Below are 20,595 nucleotides of genomic sequence, written 5' to 3' on the forward strand. Positions count from 1 at the left end.
CTCTTCTCTGAACAATGGAGGTGGACTGAGATATTATCTGACATCAGTTTACCAACACAATCTTAACATCTGTCACTCCTGTTCACACCTTGAGGCTGGAGCCTCTGGCCGATAATGAGACATTAGAGTACCATTCATTGGAGGAGGATGAGGACAGGATCAAAACAATTTCCTCCACTTACAGGCAAGTATCTCCTAATTAACAGTTTCTGATGGACAATGTCCACAGACGCTCGTATTTAAACCTCAACTCCCCAGCTGTCTTTTAGATCTGAGGAAGCTACGTAGATGATGGTGAAACGTCTTCATGTATTGAAGAAACTCTGCACATGCAGTTGTTTCAGATGGTTGTTTTGGACACACACTTGTATGCACCCTCATACTTCCTCCCCCTGTTTTCCTGCAGATAAGTGAACTGGTCCCCACTCCTCCACCCCTCTCGTGTTAGATGGTACAACCCACTGCCATGCTCTAATCAGCCACCTCTTTCTGTCTCTGTCTCTCTATCTCTATCTGTCCCTCAGAAAGCAAGGATCCAGATCCTCTCACACACTCTTGAGTTGCCGCTTTTATTTCTCTCCTCCTCCGCTTCCTCTCTTGTTATGACCCATTTCAGGAGCGACTGCCACCGAGACAAACGTGAGTAACACAAACACACACACACACACTCTTCCTCTCTCTCTCTCCCTCTTACACACATGTGTATGTGTATTTATTGCTAAGTCCATATTTAGTTCCTCCCAGGGTATTTTCTACATTTTCTTCTGCCTTAGGGACAACAGATGGAAATTAGCTTCCGCTACAGTCTGGCACATTTACGTTATTTATTAATGTTCTGTCCCCAATTAAAATAAATAAAATACACGCACACAGTAACACCAGTGTGTTTAAGGAGCGATTGAAGAATAATGATAATGATTCACTCTGGCTGCAATTACACTACAAGACATGTGCAGGTGTGCACATCATTCACACATTCATCACTCTGAGTTCATCAAAGCGACTTCAACTTTTATAGATCAAGTATTCACGTGAGGAAAGAACTAGTGAAATAAGAGCAGGACTGAAAATAGACAGAATTATCCTTCTTCATGCTGTAAGACAGATGTCATCAGGACTGTAGAAGTTCAGGATCACAAGAGAAAGATGTTCTCTGTATCCGTTCTAATATCTCAATAAGTGTGTTTTCATGGACAAGAGTGTTGCGGTTAGGTGGATTATCCTCGGGTGTATAATGTACTTTTTTTTTTTTTTTTTTAAATCTGTGATTCTTTCATTAAGGAAAGGTAAAATTCTGTGTCTTCTTTACTCCAAACATGTCTTCGTGTTTCTGGGCTAAAGCCGTCACGTAGTGAGAAACCTGAGCCCAGTTGCTCAGGAAGCTTCACAGAAAACCTCATCCAGATCAAAATCAAGGCTGGACTTTTTTATCATATCCAGTGTCAGAATATGTTTATTCTTTAAGATTTGAGCCAATCCAAACTGCAATCTGAAATCTGATCAGATTATTTCTAAACAATGGAGATATGCACCAGGATCCAGGTTTGTTCAGATTACTCCACCTGGCATGTCTGTCATGTTTCTGAAATCAGGATGTCATGTTTGAATGTTCATTACCTCATCATGGGTATGTGCTCACATGTTCACTGTTGTCCTGGTTTTACACATATGCACTTGATAATAACACTTGATCCAAGCACCTCAGATACTTCTGTTGTGAATGTAGTGGCTGAGCTGGTTTGAAATCTGGACATACCCACACCAGGATACTTTACTATCATGTTGACAGACTTATTCTTGTTCAGTGTAAATATCATGTCATGTTCTTTGTAGAGATTGGTGTGACAAGACGTTGTGATGCGGGAATGAATTGCAGGGTTTGTGAGTTGATCACTTCCTCCGTCTGTCTGTGTGTCAAAGTGTCCCGGAGCCTGACTCTGAACCCTGATATTAAGTCACCGTCGGTACGAGTGGATGACAGGCGCAATGGAAAAGCTCTCCAAATAAAAGAGACATATAAAATGCAGTGGAATACATCTGAAAGAAACATTTAACAATAGCAACAGACATGTGTCTTCCTGGGTGTTTACACCTATTAGTCTTTTAAGCTGTCATGTGTTTCTTTTATGTCTTTATATTTTTAAGTCTCTGTAGTTAGTTGTCAGTATACTGAGATGTCTTTGAATTTGAGTGTCTTTGTAGTCTATATACACCATGGACAGTATGTGGAACACAAACAATCTAATTTTGTCTGGTCCTAACTATCATAGATCCAATCACAGTTAATATTAGAATTAAGGTCAAAGGATCCTTCTACGTTATTACAACCAGGGTCTTATTTTCCCTATTTATCAGTAATAACTATCTTGTACTCAAGTTCTAACCGGAAGCACTGCTGTCAGGAAAATAATCTAAATATCCAGTTCCTAATTTTTATAACACTGTCCCATTTTTCTTCTAAACAAATGTGAATGGCCTGACCAAGTAGTCTCATTGCCTAATTGTTCATGTTTGAGAGAGTCAGAGGTTTGGAAACTCAGTGTTGTCTTTTGACTTACAGTGTAGTGCAGTAATTTAAATGACTTTGGGGTTTAAATGTGAAACTGAAACAAGCTTTAAATAAGACGTAGTCTGGGGAAACATGATCCAGACAGTTTGATGCTCAGTTGATTGCTTTGTAATACGCTCGCTTATGATCCCATGACTGCCTCCCATCATTCACACACCCCTCGGATTGCCATTACCCAGGCCGGGAAGCTGTTTTCTGAATTTACTGTGTTCTTGTGCTTTTAATTCGGATATGTTTCACCAATATGTTGAAAGCTGTTTTCTGATCCAATTTCCGCATCACAATGAAGAGCAAAGGAAACACATCCATAAAAACATCTGTATTCTCGAAAACGTGGTAGTAGCGTGTGGTGAGGGTTACTTGACTCGGATGTGGGAGTTGATGTGAATTTTCACAATCAAACAATACGTCGATACAGTTTAGACAGCTGTTCTGCTACATTATGGCGCCATCCGATGCCACATTGTTGAAGCGTGTTTATCTCAAGGAGTTTGGCTGGTTTTACTTGCAGAACACCTTGGAGCAAACAGTTGTCTTGCCCAATTAACAAGGAGTAAACACAAAATATCATCAAGCACAAATATACACACAAATATCACTATAACTGTGGCTATGACTATGGCTCAGGAAGCAGCATTTGCACTGACGTACGCAAATCCAGGTACAGTGTGGAAACAGCTCACCATATCTTCTGTGGCATGGATACAAGCTTCATAACTCAAAATTTTAATGTGATGACTGGAACATTTAGAAGGACCTGTGCATGTCACTACGTGGTGAAAAAAACATGAATATGAAATACACATTATGTAATTATGTGGGTGTGCCTAAAAGTGGCACCAGGATCCAGAAATGACTTTATTCCCAAAAACAACAGCACAACAGGGTTAGTGTTAACAGTAATTGATTTCTATTCATATCACAATGAGTAGCATGTAGCTGGCTAGCTTTAACACGGTGCAATAGCCAACGTCAGCAAAGTCAACATATGGATTGACTACCCATGGTACGTCAGTGTTTCTGTCAGCTGGCTGCAGCAGATGTGGGTCAATATAAACTGCCAACAGAAAATACAAATCATCCACTGGATTTGTCTGTCGTGCATTTGTTCACTTTTCCTAACAAAGAGTTTTCTCCTAGTCGCTTATCTTGACAACCAATTAACTGACTTTGCTCATTAGTCACTCGGTCAGTTACGGCCATACTTACACTAATGACTGGTGTGCCGAGGTCTAGTCTTGCATTTTAAATAAAATAAAATAAAATAAAATAAATATACAAAACGATATCTTGTTAGAACGCCGCTTTACTTTTCCACTGGGAATGCTAGTGGCTAGCCTTGGAATGAGTTGTTTTGAAAGTCAGTTACATAAATTGTACATACATTTTGAAATTTTTGATAATTCTAGCAAATCTGCCTACTGTTGTTCATCAGTTCTCTCATCCACAACATTTAACACTCTGTTAACCTGCCCATGACAAATAAACCTGAATCTGTCTAATGACTTGCAGGGGTAGCCATGTGAAAGCTAGACAAATGAGTCACAGATCTCTGTCTGATTATGTTTTTGTGTCTGTGGTACTGGCTGGAAGAGATTCAGTTTTCCTTGTCTCGGGTTATTTTGGAGAAGAGCGACAAAGATGGGCACTGTGTTAAAGGTTCACAATTAATTGAACTACATTTACAGGTCATGTATTATTAATCCCATCTAGTTAGGGTAAGTCAGTGTAAAGTCTTTGTAAATTTCATAGTGATCATAATTGGATAATTTTCACACTTTCCAGCACTTCATGTATTTAGATCAATTCAAGTCATTTCCTATTCCTGGAAATCCCTGATGGTGATTTACTGTGTCACATCAGTCTCTCTCTGATTACTCTCAGGTCTTCTCTTTCATGAAAACCTTACTAACTATGATGGAGAACAACTTGAGCCTCCACTCTCATCAGGGTTAGTCCAGGACAACATTCATCCATAATAATTATTTAAATGTCTGAATACATCCTAACAGCTACACATGAGAAAAAGCGTCATCATTACAGTTTCTGAAACTGGTCTGCAAAAAGTTTCAGCACACTGTCCAAGTGGAAAGGTGACATAACATATTATTTTACTAATTTTATTACTAATAAGTCTATACTAACTGTTGGCAGGATGTAATATGTTTGGTCCAGTTGACTTCTCCAATCCCAAATGAAAGTGAAATTAGGACACATTCAGTTTATTGTTAGAACAGTTCCAGTCCAAGCTCAGGAAGGACATTTGTCCTGATTGTTTCCATAATTGAATTTAAAGTACCTTTAAATGAAGAAGATATGATGCGGAAAGAAAAAAAGAAAAATGAAAATTGTCATTTGGCTCAAGGGAGTAAATTGAACCAAAGCTTCCTGGAACTGAGCTCCACCTCCTGAACTCCAAATTGCACCTCTGTCATATCTCCCACTCCTAATATCTGCTTTCAGACATTATCTACAAATCTGGCCTGGGGAAAAAGTCAACACTTATATTACTTTCTCTTTTACTCTGGAGAGACGTTTGAGTTTGGCTGATTGCATGCAGTAATGATGGCAGTCATTACTACAGGCAGGAACTGATTAATACGCTTTAGTCAGATGTGTATATCTATGACAGATGTATGGTTATCTCCTTCATCCCATCCTCTGTCTTCTCTGTTTCTACCTGGCTGGCCTTAGGCTGATGGGTTCCTCCATATGAGCTGGGTTCTGCTCGGGGTTTCTTCCTGTTAAAAGGGAGCTTTTTGTTGCCACCGTGCCTTCATGTCATGGAGGTTTCTGGCCTGGTTGCAGACTGGATTTTGTAAAGCATCCTGAGACCATTTGTATTTTTATATATATAAAATTGAATTGAAATAATAAAACAACAATGTTATTAGTTACTATTTTTCTATACATGTGGACATACTGTAGTTAGGTTGGTCCACAACTATGTCTATTTTTTTTTTATTTTTTTTTGTATGACCAGAATATCTAAAAATAGAGCTAAATAAAAGGGAAGTGGACATGCTTAAGGTTTCGATGTGTGTTATTGTAAGGCAATTACCACGGACCACGGACTTTAAATAAAAATCCTTAAAAGTGAAGCCAAAGCAAGTAGAACTCCCCCTGGTGACTGGCTGCAGTACAGGCCATGAGCTCCATCTCCTCTGTGTTAGTGGATGGGACTTGAGCCAAAGTAAAACACTACATGTCAAATATTTTTTAAGGATGGTTTCTGTCATTTAAGGTATCGGTGTCAAGTATCAATTCTTCTGATAAGTTTCAGTCATTTGACGCTATAATAAGTCAAAAGTCACATCGAAGTTAGCTCTATTGTCAATTCTGACATGTGCAACACATACACAAGACTGAAATTTCCTTCCTCAAAGGCCTTTGTGCATTTTAAACATAAAATGTTGCTTCTAAAACTGAAAATGGGTTTCTGTTTTAGAAATAAATCATGTTTTTCATTGCAAGTCAGAAAACATTTGATCAACATAATTTATTTACCCTTGTTGGTCTATGGACCTACTTTTGAATGCTCCTGATCCGTTTTTAAAGAAATTATACTGTATACCACTGTGCTTTGCATTTTATTACTGGTTGCAGCTATCGTCTACATCACTGTTCCTTATATGGAGTCACACATTCTCCATATTTGCATGTTCGTAGACTCTCTCACTGGCTGACTTTATTTATAAATCTATTCTTGGACTTCTTCCTGCATATTTGTGTTTACACGTGTGCAGAGACCTCAGCCAATATGGCCTGCGCTCTCAGGACAGATGAAGGTCCCGAGAGGTCGGAACTGAACTGGGCAAAAAGACTTAAATCTTCTGCCCCCTCTGGAATTATGTGCAGATGGACTTGAATCTTGTAACTCTGGCAGAATTTAAGACAATCATAAAAGACAGAGAAATAAGCTCAACTGGATCTTGTGATTGCATTGTGTAACCATGTAATCCCACTCTTGTTTTTCTGTAGTGTGTGTCCGAATTTTTTGTGTTTGCCTAAACCATTCTGTTTTGTGTGCTGCCATTTTGTTCAGGACACTCTTGAAAGAGTGGTTTTAAATCTCACTGAGTTTTTTAACCTGGCTAAATAAAGGATATCCAGTACTTTAGTGAGTTATGGTCCGCCAGCTGATACATTTCAACGTGGTAATAAATAATAATAAACAATAAATTTTTCATCAAGATGAATCACCAAAGTCTAGGATGTAGACTTAATAATAAGAATCTGTGTGTGTGTGTACTGAGTACAGCTATCTTTACGAGAATCAATTTTATACCATCAGATTGAGGACATTTGTGCAAAGTGAGGACATTTTGGCCAGTCCTCACTTTTTTGGTCTCACTTTTTGGCTGTTTTAAAAGTTAAAGATTTTAGGATAAAGGTTACAATTGGGTTATGGTTGGGGTTAGGGTTAGGGTTAGGGGCTAGGGAATGTGTGTGTGTGAGGCAGCCAGATGGGACTTAAATGTTTGTCTCCAGGGAGAGAGAGGTCGACTCCAAAACCGTACTAAGGTGTTTGTCAGTGATTCCAAAATGTCTGGAACTCATCTGCAGGGACTAAATACCAATATCTTTCAGAAGAATGGTCTTCCATCCCTCCGGTGTGGACTTCACATTTACTACACCTCTTACTAGTTGAACACCTACTGTACGTGCAGAGATTTCATCTGCTTCTCATTGCTGTAGGCTTGAGTCATTATATTTTTCAAAACGTATAAATTCTCAAAATCAAACACATAGTTAACAGCAGTGAGACATTTGTCAAATTATGCCCCAAAGTGTTGCAATAGATTCTAAAAGCTAAACTAATACATGAGCTACATTGTGCTTGAACTTTAGTGTAGTTAATAGCACAGATTTGTTTTTTGTTTTTGACAGCTTTATCAATTTAGGTTTTACTGTCTCTTCAGCCTGAATATGTTCTACTGGTGAGATGTACACTAACCACACAGTTTGCTACCCAAATCTGTCACCGATCCAGTTGACCGGAATTTGACAGAAAATGTTGCTGTTGCTCTTGTGTGAGTTTCTTTGACGCAGTTTTGACCTTAGTGCTGAAGGGTTATGTGGCTTTTCCAAAGCTTCGCTGAACCTTTCAATGCATCAAAACAAACACAAATCTGGCAGAGGCAGCCACATCATCATTGTAAACCTATTCCTTCTCAAACCACTTAATAACAAATGTAGATGGATGGGACAGAGGTGATCATTTGAGCCTCAACAGAACGCAGACAGCCAGCCTCTGCTCTGGATTTCGTGCCAAACTTTGAACAGCTTGTCCCTGAAAACCAATAACCATGAGGGTGTGAAATTGTTCTGTCATCACTCTTCTTTTTTCCCTCCTCTCTTATTTTCCCCATTCTTTTTCTGCCTTCTATAAAGCTGAAATGTCGTCCAAACAGTGCTAAGCAATATAAGCAATCTAATAGCTGTAATCACTCAGTCGATGATGCACAATTACCCATTCAGCACGCTGTGGGCACTGTGGCGACCTGGCAGCCTTATCGATCTCCAGCGGGGGGAACGATTAAAGGCACCCCGGCAGTTAACAGATGGTGACTGACGGTGCTCATAAACCTCACACTAAAAGACTAATGTCCTACAAGCTGCATCTGGTGTGGCAGCAATAAACAACCCTAGCGCTGACTGTCAGTGCTGCGGGTGGGGAGAGCGGGATGATGGAAGGTGGCGGGCCAGCTGCTGCCTTGCCAAACACGGTTTGACATGAGGGGAGCAGCGAGCGGCGAGCTCTGATGGAGGTCACGGAGAGACGGACTTCTCTCAGCTTTTCGATTACAAAATTCAAATGGTGATGGAAGGGTTCAAGTCTGGCTGGAGTGGTGGCTAATTTATCATTACAAGGTTTTGCGTGTGGCAGTAGTGGTTTGGAGGCATGCTCATTTGGTCCTCTCAGACTCTCAGCAACTATTTTTTTGTCATGAAATTCTGCGATCCTCACTTAATCTGGTGAACCCTTGACTTTACTTGTAGTGCCATCGCAAGCTTCACATGTTTTGGTTTGTTGTGAAATATCTCGATAATTGGATGGATTTTCACAATGTTTGATTCAGATGTACTTCAACTCACATCTTAACTGTCAGCGATGAAGCTGTGCTACCATACTGGCTTTTTTAATTAGAGGTAATGAATACTGATTTTTATTAGAATCTGCTAGCTGATTGTTAAACTGCTTGTTGTCTTAGCTATCTAGATAATAACATACACCATTGTACAACCACTCATTTAATGTAAAATTGAAACTGAAGTTGCATTAAGTGACAGGAACTTCTCTTTTCATCCATTTTTATTCTACAGCAGATGTTGTGATTTTCCATTTAATGGCATCATCGTGTCACATTTTTTAAATTTTATTTCCCTGATCATATAGCCTGTGATCAAACACCTGCAAACCTAATGACATTCTCTCAAGCCTCACAAGCTGTACATCATACATTGTTCTATTGTAGTTATCATATGTTATCATGCAAGTAAAACTAAGAGAGAACATTATAAGCATATCGCTGAAACACATGTTAGCAGTGTCCAATCTCATCAGTTTCTTTTTTTTTTCAAGGCTTCAACCTCGGGCAGAGTCTATGGTTGTACAATATTAATGCAACAATACTAACAGCCTAATAAATACGTCACCTTAGTGTCACCTTCCATAAACCAATTTGACATCAACAAATCCATGACTTATATCTCAAAACACATTTCTCATTGGAATGAATGGCAGTTTTCACCTGGCTATGAGGTCGTAACCTCTGAGTATTCAACAGATGAGGACCTTTAAACAGTGACATACGATTCTCAACACTAAATAAACAGGGATGTGATGACAGTATGTATATTTGAATGTTGTGTTTGTCTCATGTCCACCGTTACTGCTTACTGTAAAATGCATGCTGGGATAACTGACTAACAACTCTGCTGCTAAAACATTAGCAGTACTTAGATGAAAATTTTCTGGTACTTGACATTAAGTAAAGTAGAAAGCAAGAACCTACGGCAGATGATTTTTTTTTATCTTGTTAACAGGACAAACTGACTATTGATCACAAGGAAAGGAGACAAAAAAATTGTTTGTGTAATGGAACTTGTATCAGTTCTATCTGTGCTAAGCAGAAGACAGTTTCCCACAGTCTTCAACTGATCAATACAGCATGCTGATCATTGACCCCTTTCTCTGTATCTGAATAAAGAGTATGGACCTTTGTAATCCATCCGGTGCAGCAGCAGATGTAGTTGGAGACTAGTAGCTGGTGAACATAGAGGAGCATGTAGCAGCAAAGGAGACAGGAGCTGGTAGAGGCCAACATAAAAAGGGTGAATATAACTTGTACTTCCAATCCTCAAATGAACACATACATGACCATAATGAGAGTGTGTTTCTCCGGGTGTGATTCTGCTGTTCACAGGATGACACTGTTTCCCCTCCAAACTGTTAACAATCGCAATTTAAAAACTAATATCAAATGGATATTTGTTAGGTGTAGACCCAAAAGACTGCTTGGTAGATTTGAGACCACTGACCATTGAGTTCATGCCGTTGGTAGCCTGGTGTGGCAAGACTCAATTTAGAGTCAGTCCTTGGATGTTGAGAGGCTGCAGAAGAGGGACTTCCCTCCTGAAGTGTAGAATAAGTTAAGAACAAGGTCGCTGTCCTCTCCGTAGATGATGATATTGTTTACTTGTTCTCTCTTTGATGTCTCATCCCTGTGTTAGATGAGACCCAGGATCCAGGATGTGTCATCTGCATAATTGATGATGAGATAGTTATTGTTAGTGGGGACACAGTTGTACAGAGGCAACAGTCCTGGTGCGTTCCTGTGCTGTGAAAGCAGGAAGAGCATGTGTACTTATGTTCTGTTAGTGTCCAGGTGTGCTAGTGTGGAGTGTAGTGCCAGGGCCACCGCATTATTCACTAGTCTGTTTCCCAAGGGGTCCGCTGTGTCTGAGACCACAGTATTTATGCACTGAAGAATGTTGTGACTGATGTGAATGCCAGGCAGCCTGGAGTCCACATCCACATTCAGTGTGGATACATTTGAGTTTTCTGTTACAGCGCCGGTATTATAACAGAAGACTTGAAGGATAATAGAACTGTCTCCTGTATGAGAGAAGAGTTGTACATCACAGCCAGCTGTTCAGCACAGGCCTTTAGGACTTTAGATGACGTCCACCTGAACAGCACTGGAGGGAGAACAGTGATGCTGTGTACAAGAAGTTATAGTGTATAAAAATACTACAAGGGCCACTAATGGCCACTGCATTGCCTGGAGGCTACACCATAAGCATGAGCTGGTGTCTTGAGGAGGCTGAGACCTCCACCTGCAGCCACAGTGGGCTGATCATCTGGCTGTTGGGTTGGACAGACCAGAGTCAGCGGAGGAGGTTGGACCTTCAGGCCCAATCCCGAAACTATTAGTGAGAAAGAGAAACAGCTCTTATTTAACAACTCCTGCTAATTTGATGACGTCACGATGACATCATCTGGAACATGCAAGTGACATCACAGCAAGTGAAGTCTCCACGGTTACGGCCGCTGTGGCAAAAAGTGACAGTTGGCAGTTAGATTGAATCATAGGCTTTAATACCGTCTAAATCGTAAAATTAATTAAAAAGTGAAGAAGAGCTGTTATGCAACTGACTGTACCAACAGATTTAAATAGCAGTCAGAGATATATTTTTATATCTGTCAAAGAAAAGAGAAGTAAATGGATCGCTGCATCACGAAGAAACAACTAGAATCCAGGCAACGAAACCTGTTGCTGTGGTTCACATTTAATGTCAGGTAATATTAATTTATGATGTATTTTTTGATGAAGTCATACCCTAAGTCACTTCTTCAGTTACGTTCCGGAGGGCTGTCAGATAAGTTTGTCCATGTCAATATTTGCGATCACTCCTCGTCATCCTTTTCTGCTGTAGCGTGTAACGTGGTGATTGAAGGAAGCTTAGCCACGGATGCTAGTAGTTTAGCCGCAGCATAAAATACAGTTGTAAAAGCAGGAGACGACGGGGTGGAATTTGTACACGGTACATTTATTAACAGATGCAAATCATACAATGCCAGGTCAAACGGCATATTTAATAACGCTCGCAGACAACTAAAAGCTCTCGGCTCTCATCCTCACTACAGTCCACACTACTTGAATCGAAGAGAAGAAGTGGGAGAGAGAATGCAAGAGAGGAAACCTGCAGTATTAAGCGGCAAAACAAAGGGAGGCGCCACCTCGTGGCGTAAACTGGTCCTGTGTAATACTCGGGCTGTTACAACGCTACAGTATTATATGGGTAACATTACTCAGTAAAGGTCTTAGCATTAGTATCTTTTATCTAGCTACAATTATCATAACTGACATGACCTAAAACCTGACATCATCTGGGGTCCAGTAGAATATTTTAACATCTGTTGTCTCTCTATCTCTCTACTGCTGCTCCAGAACCAAGAACAACTCTGTTTTATGTAATAATAAGTTGTGTGTGTGCCAAGTCATGACACACACACACAACCTATTATTTATTGATCTCCACCCTAATGTTAGTGAATGAATGAGGCCAAAAGCTGCTTATGTAGGAGCACCCCTGTTGAGTGTGGGTGTATTGTGTTTCTATAAGCAGGAATTCTGCTGTGACCCTGAGGCCAATCTTGTGTTTGAGGCTGGAGACAGTTCAACACCTGCTGTAGGAGCTACAGGACTCATTCTCTCTCATTTTACCTGATGTTTGGGATCAAAGTATCTGGAAAGGTTTTTTAAAGAGGCGTCTAATGTTTTGTACAAACAGTTCTATTATTTAAATGTATTTTGTATTTGTTACTGTGGTGCATTTTAAAATAAATGTTTTAAGCTTAACATGATCTCTTTAGTTCGTCATAATTTATTTTACATGTAATATGTAACTGAAACTTTACACCATACTGTGTAAATATGTTGTAAACACCTGTAGTAGTTAACATCTGACAGTATGAGGAAGCTGATGTCTAACACTATACACTAATGTTGAGAGAAACTAACACTGGTTAGTGTTGACAAGTATTAAATTTTAACTATAAAAAGAGTCAATAATAAATACGTTAGGAGTGTTAATATACCAACACTTCAAAAAGAGTCAAATTAACACCCTTTGGTGTGGACCCATATAGACACTTTAAAAGTGTTGAGATTAATCTGATGGTGTTGATTTGGGTATGCTAAATTTGCTGTGCAGGGACACAACATGAATGTGAGAGGAAATTAACTCCAGTCTGACAGATTGAGGCCAATTTGTCTCCTGTGCTAAGGGTGCTGACTGTGGTGGCTGGGTCTGTGTAGTTGCGTGTGGGTGTCTTTAACAAGGGTTGAGGAGAGTGTACAACTGAGCTTTACACATCTGCATGGGTGTGTTTCTTTTTGCTATTATCTTTCAGTCTTCTTTTAGATCCAGGAGTCATACAGTCCAGATGGAGCAGTGTGTCTGTTTTAACCCTGTGTAGTGTACATATTGTGGGGACATTAGTTATGTTCACAGCCACATTGTGGTAACTCAACTTCATGTATATGAAAAGCAACTCTCCATTAAGTAAATTGTTATATTTGAGGTTGCAAACTTGGTTTGGGGTAAGGTACATACTGTAGGTGCATAGGTACATCAAGGAAATGAACATAAGTTAATGTCATATGAAGTGGTGGAAATATGGCCGTGGGATTAAAAATCCACCATCAGACTCCGCATATTTCATTGTTGTCTCCCTCAGATCAGGCAGTCAGACGCCAGGCTTCAGTGTCTAACCTGGTGTGATGTCTGTTTTCCAGAAACCGGGATGAACAGTGAGCTGAGAGCCGTTCGCACCGCAGCAGCAAAGAGAGGAACCGGCGCCCCCGACAGGTGAGTCTGTGCTACTAAATTGCGTATCTGAAGCTCACTTGGTAGAGCAGTTTGGTGGCGAGTATGTGAGTGCATCTGTGGATATGATCCCATAGTCCTCTAGAGGGTATTAAGATTATCACTACCGTCTGTAGTGAACATTTGAAGTGGCAATGATGGTGAAAGAACTACAAAGAAACAACACCCACATAAAGAGGAGATCAGGGTGGATACAGTATATGGATCACAGTTGTTGGACAGGGAAATCTATTTCTTCTATCCATTTCTATGCATGCCCCACACATTCTGCATTGGTTTCTTTCAATCATGACACTGAACGTCCCTTGGTGGCTCTAGGACAGACAACAGCCAAGGGTCTACCTAATGAGTCATGGTCAAAAATGACCTGAAAAGACTTTATACCTACATCATGGTTAAGGATGGGACCATGTGATAACCAAACAAGGCTTGACTAATGAACTATTCAAAATTAAAAACAACAACAACAAAAAAAGGGTTCAACAAACGTTACTTGTGGAAGGTGTTAACTCACCTATAATCTCCAGCCTGCCACCACTCAGGCAGTCATCTTCAACAAAACAAACAGATGGGAAGGAAGAGAGAGAGAAACAAACATGACCAGGTTACCCCTGCCTGGTACACAATTCAATTCAATTCAAAAGACCTTAACGCTAAGTTTTTTATCTTTGATAATTCTTCAACACTAAAGAAATAGTTAAACCAAACGTTAGGAACCAGTAGGGAGAATTCAAGAAAACACAGAGATGACACAACAGACTGCTTGAGAAGGAGATAGACATACCAAAACACTCTAGATAATGGAACAGACCCGATAAACAGTAAAACATCATGACAGATGGACTTGATGGGAATCAATATAGTCCTCAGGGGCGTTTTCATCAGAGCAAATCTTCCCACAAATTGTGTGAGCTGAGGAAACATAGTGGACTCTACATCTACAATCTACCTGTTAACTCATCTCTCTGTATTATGAACAGAACCCTACTCCCAGTGCACATACAGTAAGGAGATGCTTTATGTTTGGAGTAAAGTTTCTAGCATTTAGCAACTTTACTGAAGTACTGTTCAGAATAGCAGCAGTATTGTTTGACCTTTTTTAAATGCTGGTTTGGTCAGTCAGCTGTTTTGTGTGAAGCTGACAGTCAGTGATGGTCCAGCTGTCCTCAGCTTTAACCTCATTATCTGCTTACATGGAAAATAAAGCCAAACTGTCCTCCAAATCCCACTGCCACCCGCCGCTGGACGGATTAAAGCTGGGATGAACACAGCACCAGCCAGAGCTGGGATTTACAGGCAGACAGCCGTGTGGCCGACCCCGGAGAGACCGCAAGGATCTGTGAAGAGAACCAGTGGGAACGGTTCACTGTGCACGAACCAGCACTGCTCCAACTTTGAAATAATTAACTCACTGCTGCAGAGACAGTATGCTCAATAAGCTTTCATTCTTAAATCACCATCTTTACAGGAACTGAGGTGAAGGGTCAGAGTCTGTCCCCAGAGTATTTGTAGATTTTAGAATTATAACTGAGTCTGCTGCATCTGTAATCAGTAAAACATTTCTACAAATGACGTTCAGTACCAGATTTAGCAAAATACACAATATCTGATAATACTGATCCAACATGAAATGAGTTCCTGGATGGAAAATTAGTGAGGCTGCACAGGAAACTATTTCTGAGGTGGACTTGGCATAGAGGCTCATTCAGAGAAGGAGAGAGCAAACTGAAAACACCAACAGTGTTTAATCTTCCTAAGCACCTACAACTACCTCTCTCTAAGCCATCCTAAGCTACCCATGGGAATGTGAAATCTTGACACTTTCTCCGCTGCACCTGTGGTAGTCACAATATGTCACTTTGCAAAGAAAAGTATACAACTTTTGGAAGATTTTACATTTCAACCCTTAACGTTGTATGTAATGTTTTAGCCGACTTTGTGTTAGTTGAAAACACACCGCATGAAGAAATATACATACATGACCAAGTAATTGGACTGGAAGTAAATGGTAAATGGTCTTGTTTGCAAGCAACTCGGAGCAACTCGGTGTCTTGCTCAAGGACACTGCGGTGTGTGGCACATTCTGGGGTTTGAGCCGCCAACCCTCTGGTTCATAGGCAACCTGCTCTACCTACTGATCCACAGACGAAGTCTGTATCTTCACTTTTTCACTTGTTCTAGATCCAGGTTGTTGTTTCCTGATGTGTTGTAAATACTGAGTAAAGGCCAGCAGATGTTTCTGTACTTAAAGTGTGAGAGCAAAAAGCAAAAGCAAAAAATGCAGAAGCAGAAAATGCAGGTGACCCTCACCATCACTCCCACCTTCTACAGTCACAGGCTGCATACACCCCTCACACCACCATTACTCAGGGTCTTTGCTTCTGAGCTGGGGGAGCCTCTTCAGCATGTATTAAACCTGAGCCTGAGGTTTTCTGTAATGGGATGACCTTAGAATGCTGAACACAGACCGCACTGAACTTCAGGGTTTGTCAGATTGTGTCTCAAATTGGAGCAAATGATGAGTTGGAGAGTGGAAAGCAGATTAGATCCAGAGAGAAGATTGACAAAGAGAGCTACTTATTCACTTATGATTGAAATTTCGTGTCGCCCTCTAGTGGATAGGAATAAACTATGTCTACCTGTCCGTTAGTGGAAAGGAAGACAAACGACATAAAAAAGGTAACTCCCCACACATCTTTCTTCATCAGTGTCTGCGCTCTCTGCAGTATTCTCTCATTCGGACGCACCAGGTTGTCCTCCAGATGGAGTTCAGCCTCCATCTCCATGTCCTAATCTAAACTAACGACATCAGATTTGCTCTGAGCTTCACAGATAAAAACTTACACAAACTCAATGAGGAGCCAACATTTATCAGTGACAAAAGTAAAGGATTCACTGGTAGGAAGGTGAGATACGTGTTGCTCCAAGCTTCTTCAAAGTCTTTTAAATGTTTAGTCGACAAGGACCACACTAGTGTTGAGTCTTTTACAGTGTATTGAGAAGCACTCATCTGACACCAAATCAGTCACTGTAGCCTAATTGTGGTCAGCATGGTGGATTTATTTGTGTACAGGTGCCGCTTTAGTCTGAAAGGCGTCATTATTTGTATGCCATCCATTATTTTTTTTAAGACTTTTTACTTTTTTTTTGTCCATAAATATTATTATTACCAATATTAATGTTGGTATTGGAATCCAGCCCATGTTTCCAGCCCATGTCTAACAAGTTTGTTGTAATTCAGCTGGAACTGGAACTATATTGTTTTTGTTGTGTTTCCATTGTGAGTCTATTTGAAAAAGCTCAGACTGTTCAGTTTTAGATCTGTAAATCCAGTACACTATAATGATGATCACACACTGCGTCTCAGATCAGAGTCTCCCATATTGTGGCACTGTCAGCATCACTGACCAAGTATCCAGGTAGTTGTAGCATTCTTCTGATTCTCCTCTTTCCCTGATCATCTGAGTTTCTGTCTCAGGTTGTACTGTCATCTAGACTACAGCCAGTGTCTAGTAACTACATTCTTCCTTTCACACCACTTCCCTCTCTGCAGACATCCTTTGTGTCTGCCAAAAAAAAAAAAAAATACATTTTAAAGTGGCAGATGCACCTCTGTGCTTTAGTCTGAGCTGCAAAGACTCTGGGAGAAACGCTGAGCTCCAGAGTGAGCTACTGTAAAGGAGCCAGGGCTTTGTGGTTGTAACTACACATCAATACTTTAGAGAACTGCCAAGAGAGAAAGGAAGAAAAAAAAAAAAAACAAGTAAACATTAGTCCTGCAGGTACTGTGATGGCTGATAGCTTCCTCGGGTTACATTATGTTTTCATTTGTTTGAGTCATAGTTAATTAGAGGAGATGATTAGCTGCTAAAGTGTCTCTAGATAACACACTACACAGTTTACTCTCACAGCAGTGATGGCTGTTTTTATTCTAAGATGATGTGAACCACAGCTGCATTACAGTAATTGTATTCTACAATGTCACTATTGATTCTAATAAGATTCCCAGTGTGTCTAAGCATCAGACTCTTCCGTCACATGGACATCAGTATATACACCTATCAGGCATAATATTATGACAGCTTACTTAATATTGTGTAGCCTACGGCTCAACTATAATGTTTTTAGTTAGTTGTTAGGGTTGAGGGGACAGGCCATTTCCAGTACACCCACAAATACTTTGGGAACCACCAAGTCATCTGATAGTGGCTCTGGCATAAGATATGGGCTCGTCCGGGATTTGAACCCAGGACCTCTCGCACCCAAAGCGAGAATCATACCCCTAGACCAACGAGCCACATATGTTTTTTGGGTTGAGGGGACAGGTCTCAGTGGATCATCCCACCGATAATTGATCAGTTTGGGATCTAGTGAATTTGGAGGTCAGCTAAACAACTTGTGCTGTTCTACTCCTACTGTTGATGTCTGCTGCCATCAAGGAGTGTCATTGCTATGGGGTGTGGGTGTCTGGTCTGGTCGAGGTGGGTGCTATATGTCTAAGTAACATCCACATGGATGTCAGGTCATTCAAGTCTTATTATCAAGACTTATTTTTTCCTGTCAGTGGTTTGAATGACATACCTGATCGCATATACACATGTATATATTCAGTATATCAGCTGCGTGCAAAATCTGAGCACTCTGCATGGACAGTAGTTAGTTACATCCCTTTGCCAGAGCATGTGGGACTTTCTTTCACCAGCTTTTTCATCTCTTTCAGTCCCCGTACTGCACTGAGAAATCTTTTTAAATTTCGAAGGTTCTCGGGAATTTCTGCATGCTTTTGAGGTCTAGATTTTCAATGAGTTTTAGTTTTCAGGACCATGGACAGAAAAGACTGACTGTGTGAAGTGTGTTTGGGATCAGCAGTTCTAGAAGCCATACTCTTTTCATCTTAAGCCGTCAGAATTTGTTGGCACGGATTTAGCATAGATGTGTAGGTTTCCTGAAGACTGTTTTAGAACTTCTAGAATGTAAAATAATTATAGAGATCAAACGGATTAATGTACCTTAGCTGTAGACAAGAGACACTTCATAATGTAAAGTTGGTTATTGTTCGTCTCTGGCGCCATCAAATGATCAAGACTAAGTGTGCTTTGTTTGAGTGTGCTGACTGTTTCTATCATATGCCAAAAACAAAACAAAACAAAACAAAAAAGCGTTGCTAAATGTAAAATTTACATGAGTGCAACAAAAATATAAAAATAAAATAATAATATATAAAATATGAAAATAAAATTAAAAAGTGTAGAATTTGTTTCAAATGCACACAAATGCAGTTTGTGTGTCATCAGAATATCACACACATTCTAACTGAAGTTCTAGCCAAAGAGAGCGCGTGCTCTCACTGAAAATGTACTTGCACAATGTGGAAATAATGATACAGTCTCATGACTGTAGTTTGTCAGTTTGTCTCCATGTGTTCGTGTAGTTTGAGCACGGCGTCTGTCATCATAGTGGATCATGACAGTGCAGCAGCTGTTCAGGAACGTGACATGATGTCTTTAGCCAGAGGTGCCTGTCATGCAGATAACACACTCACGCTGGGTCGTAACAATGCACTTCTCACCAAATCCCACAATACTTAGAGTTTGTGAGTCACTTTTACAGCATCACAAATATGAAGATTTTCTGCTGTTCCTTTTCACTACTTTATAATTGCTTGTGTATTTTAAAGACTTTGGACACAACAAGAATTGTAAAGGTTTGACATCTTTACAGTGCACGTTGTGGCCAAGTAACTTCCAATGCTACCAGATGTGTTAATAACAGAACAGAAAAGAAAGGCAACAGACTGGGAGCAACACACAGAATTCACTGATCTCATGATTATGAGGTACTAAGCCATAATTATGGTCCTGTAAATATGAATAAAATTCTTACAAGAAAGAATAAGTAAGCATCCATATGTTATTGAGATTTGTTCACAATATTTTCCTTTTCAACATCAATTTCAGTGAATGTTCCCGCTTCAACATGCCAAGCATGCCAGGATGTCCGCGGGTCTCTTCCCTCAGGATCATGTGAACCTGTGTTTAATTAAGTGAAGGGAGGCAGCTTTGTTTTGACACTGATCAGGGGATTTGTTTGGAGGTGGACCTTCTGACTGCATCGTGTGTTTTTACCACCTTTCTGATTAACTTCACGTCAATTGAGCGAAGAGACAGATGCCAAGAAAAAAAAGAAAAAATCGAAGGGGAGACGGAGGACGAGAGTGAGACAGAGCGAGATAGCGTTGATGGGAGAGAGAGGGAGAGCGAGTGCACTGTGCTGAACACTGTAATTATGTCTTCTTGTCCGTCGATCGCCCTGCTGAGATGAGCGTTTAGTGGAAACAGATGAATCAGCATTTGATTTGAGGAGAAAAATAACAGCTCGATAAGGAAGAAGCACAAGTCCCCCCACACCAAGAAAGCAAAAACCATTTAACCCACCACACACACACACACACACAGAGGAAAGATAAAGAGAGGAAACTAAACAGCTTCCTCGTTTAAATTTAAATGTCGCTTTTGATGGAGCTGAGATGGTGGCTGCAGTCTTCCCTCCATTTCACCTCATCATCTCTAAAATGACCAAATGGTGTTTGCACACAAACAATACATGCAATTTAAATATAATTTAGATAAGGCCGTGGGTAAATATTGACCCGCATGTCTTATTTAGAGCTCAGAGTTACTGCAGGGACTGATAACACAACTGCATGCTTTGCAGAGAGTGAGATTTGTCTTACCTTTTAATTGATCAAACATTTAACATTTTAGTATTATTGTATCATTTTTGTGTGTTCATTTAATTCTGGAGGTGAGTGAACGCAACAACATTTCTTTGTAGTCATAACGCTCTCATTGTCCATTATGTTGGACCAGTTTTTGTCTTGGTATTCATGGACAGAATTTTAAAACAGTAGTTATTGCTGCTACATTCAAAGTATGGAAAACTATAGTGTAGCAGCAATAGAAAACACAATGCATTTGTCCATGGCTTTTTCTCATACCTTTAACGGACCCTGTATTAGTAGATTTATGGTAAAAAAACAGGATACAAATATAAAAAAAAATGCTTCAAGTGACTGGACCCTGATCCAGGCAATGGAAGACATGTACAGTATTTACAAGCTTAAGGTT

The 20,595-nt window shown here is 40.2% G+C and overlaps 1 protein-coding gene and 1 non-coding gene across 2 annotated transcripts in view; one reads left to right on the forward strand and one right to left on the reverse strand.

Annotated features, from left to right (window-relative positions):
- Positions 1-366: 366 nt before the first annotated feature.
- The window catches only part of LOC125014407 (RNA-binding Raly-like protein), a 44,871-nt gene continuing 24,642 nt past the window's right edge, over positions 367-20,595 (forward strand). The window contains exons 1-2 of the mRNA XM_047595425.1: positions 367-639; positions 13,378-13,450. Of these exons, the coding sequence (XP_047451381.1) occupies positions 603-639; positions 13,378-13,450 (110 nt within the window). The 5' untranslated portion in view covers positions 367-602. The remainder of the gene's footprint in view (positions 640-13,377; positions 13,451-20,595) is intronic.
- trnap-ugg lies at positions 17,694-17,765 on the reverse strand. Its single transcript has one exon. It is a non-coding gene; the product is annotated as a tRNA-Pro (tRNA).

Source organism: Mugil cephalus, chromosome 10 (assembly GCF_022458985.1).
Source record: "Mugil cephalus isolate CIBA_MC_2020 chromosome 10, CIBA_Mcephalus_1.1, whole genome shotgun sequence".
NCBI classification, from domain to species: Eukaryota; Metazoa; Chordata; class Actinopteri; order Mugiliformes; family Mugilidae; genus Mugil; species Mugil cephalus.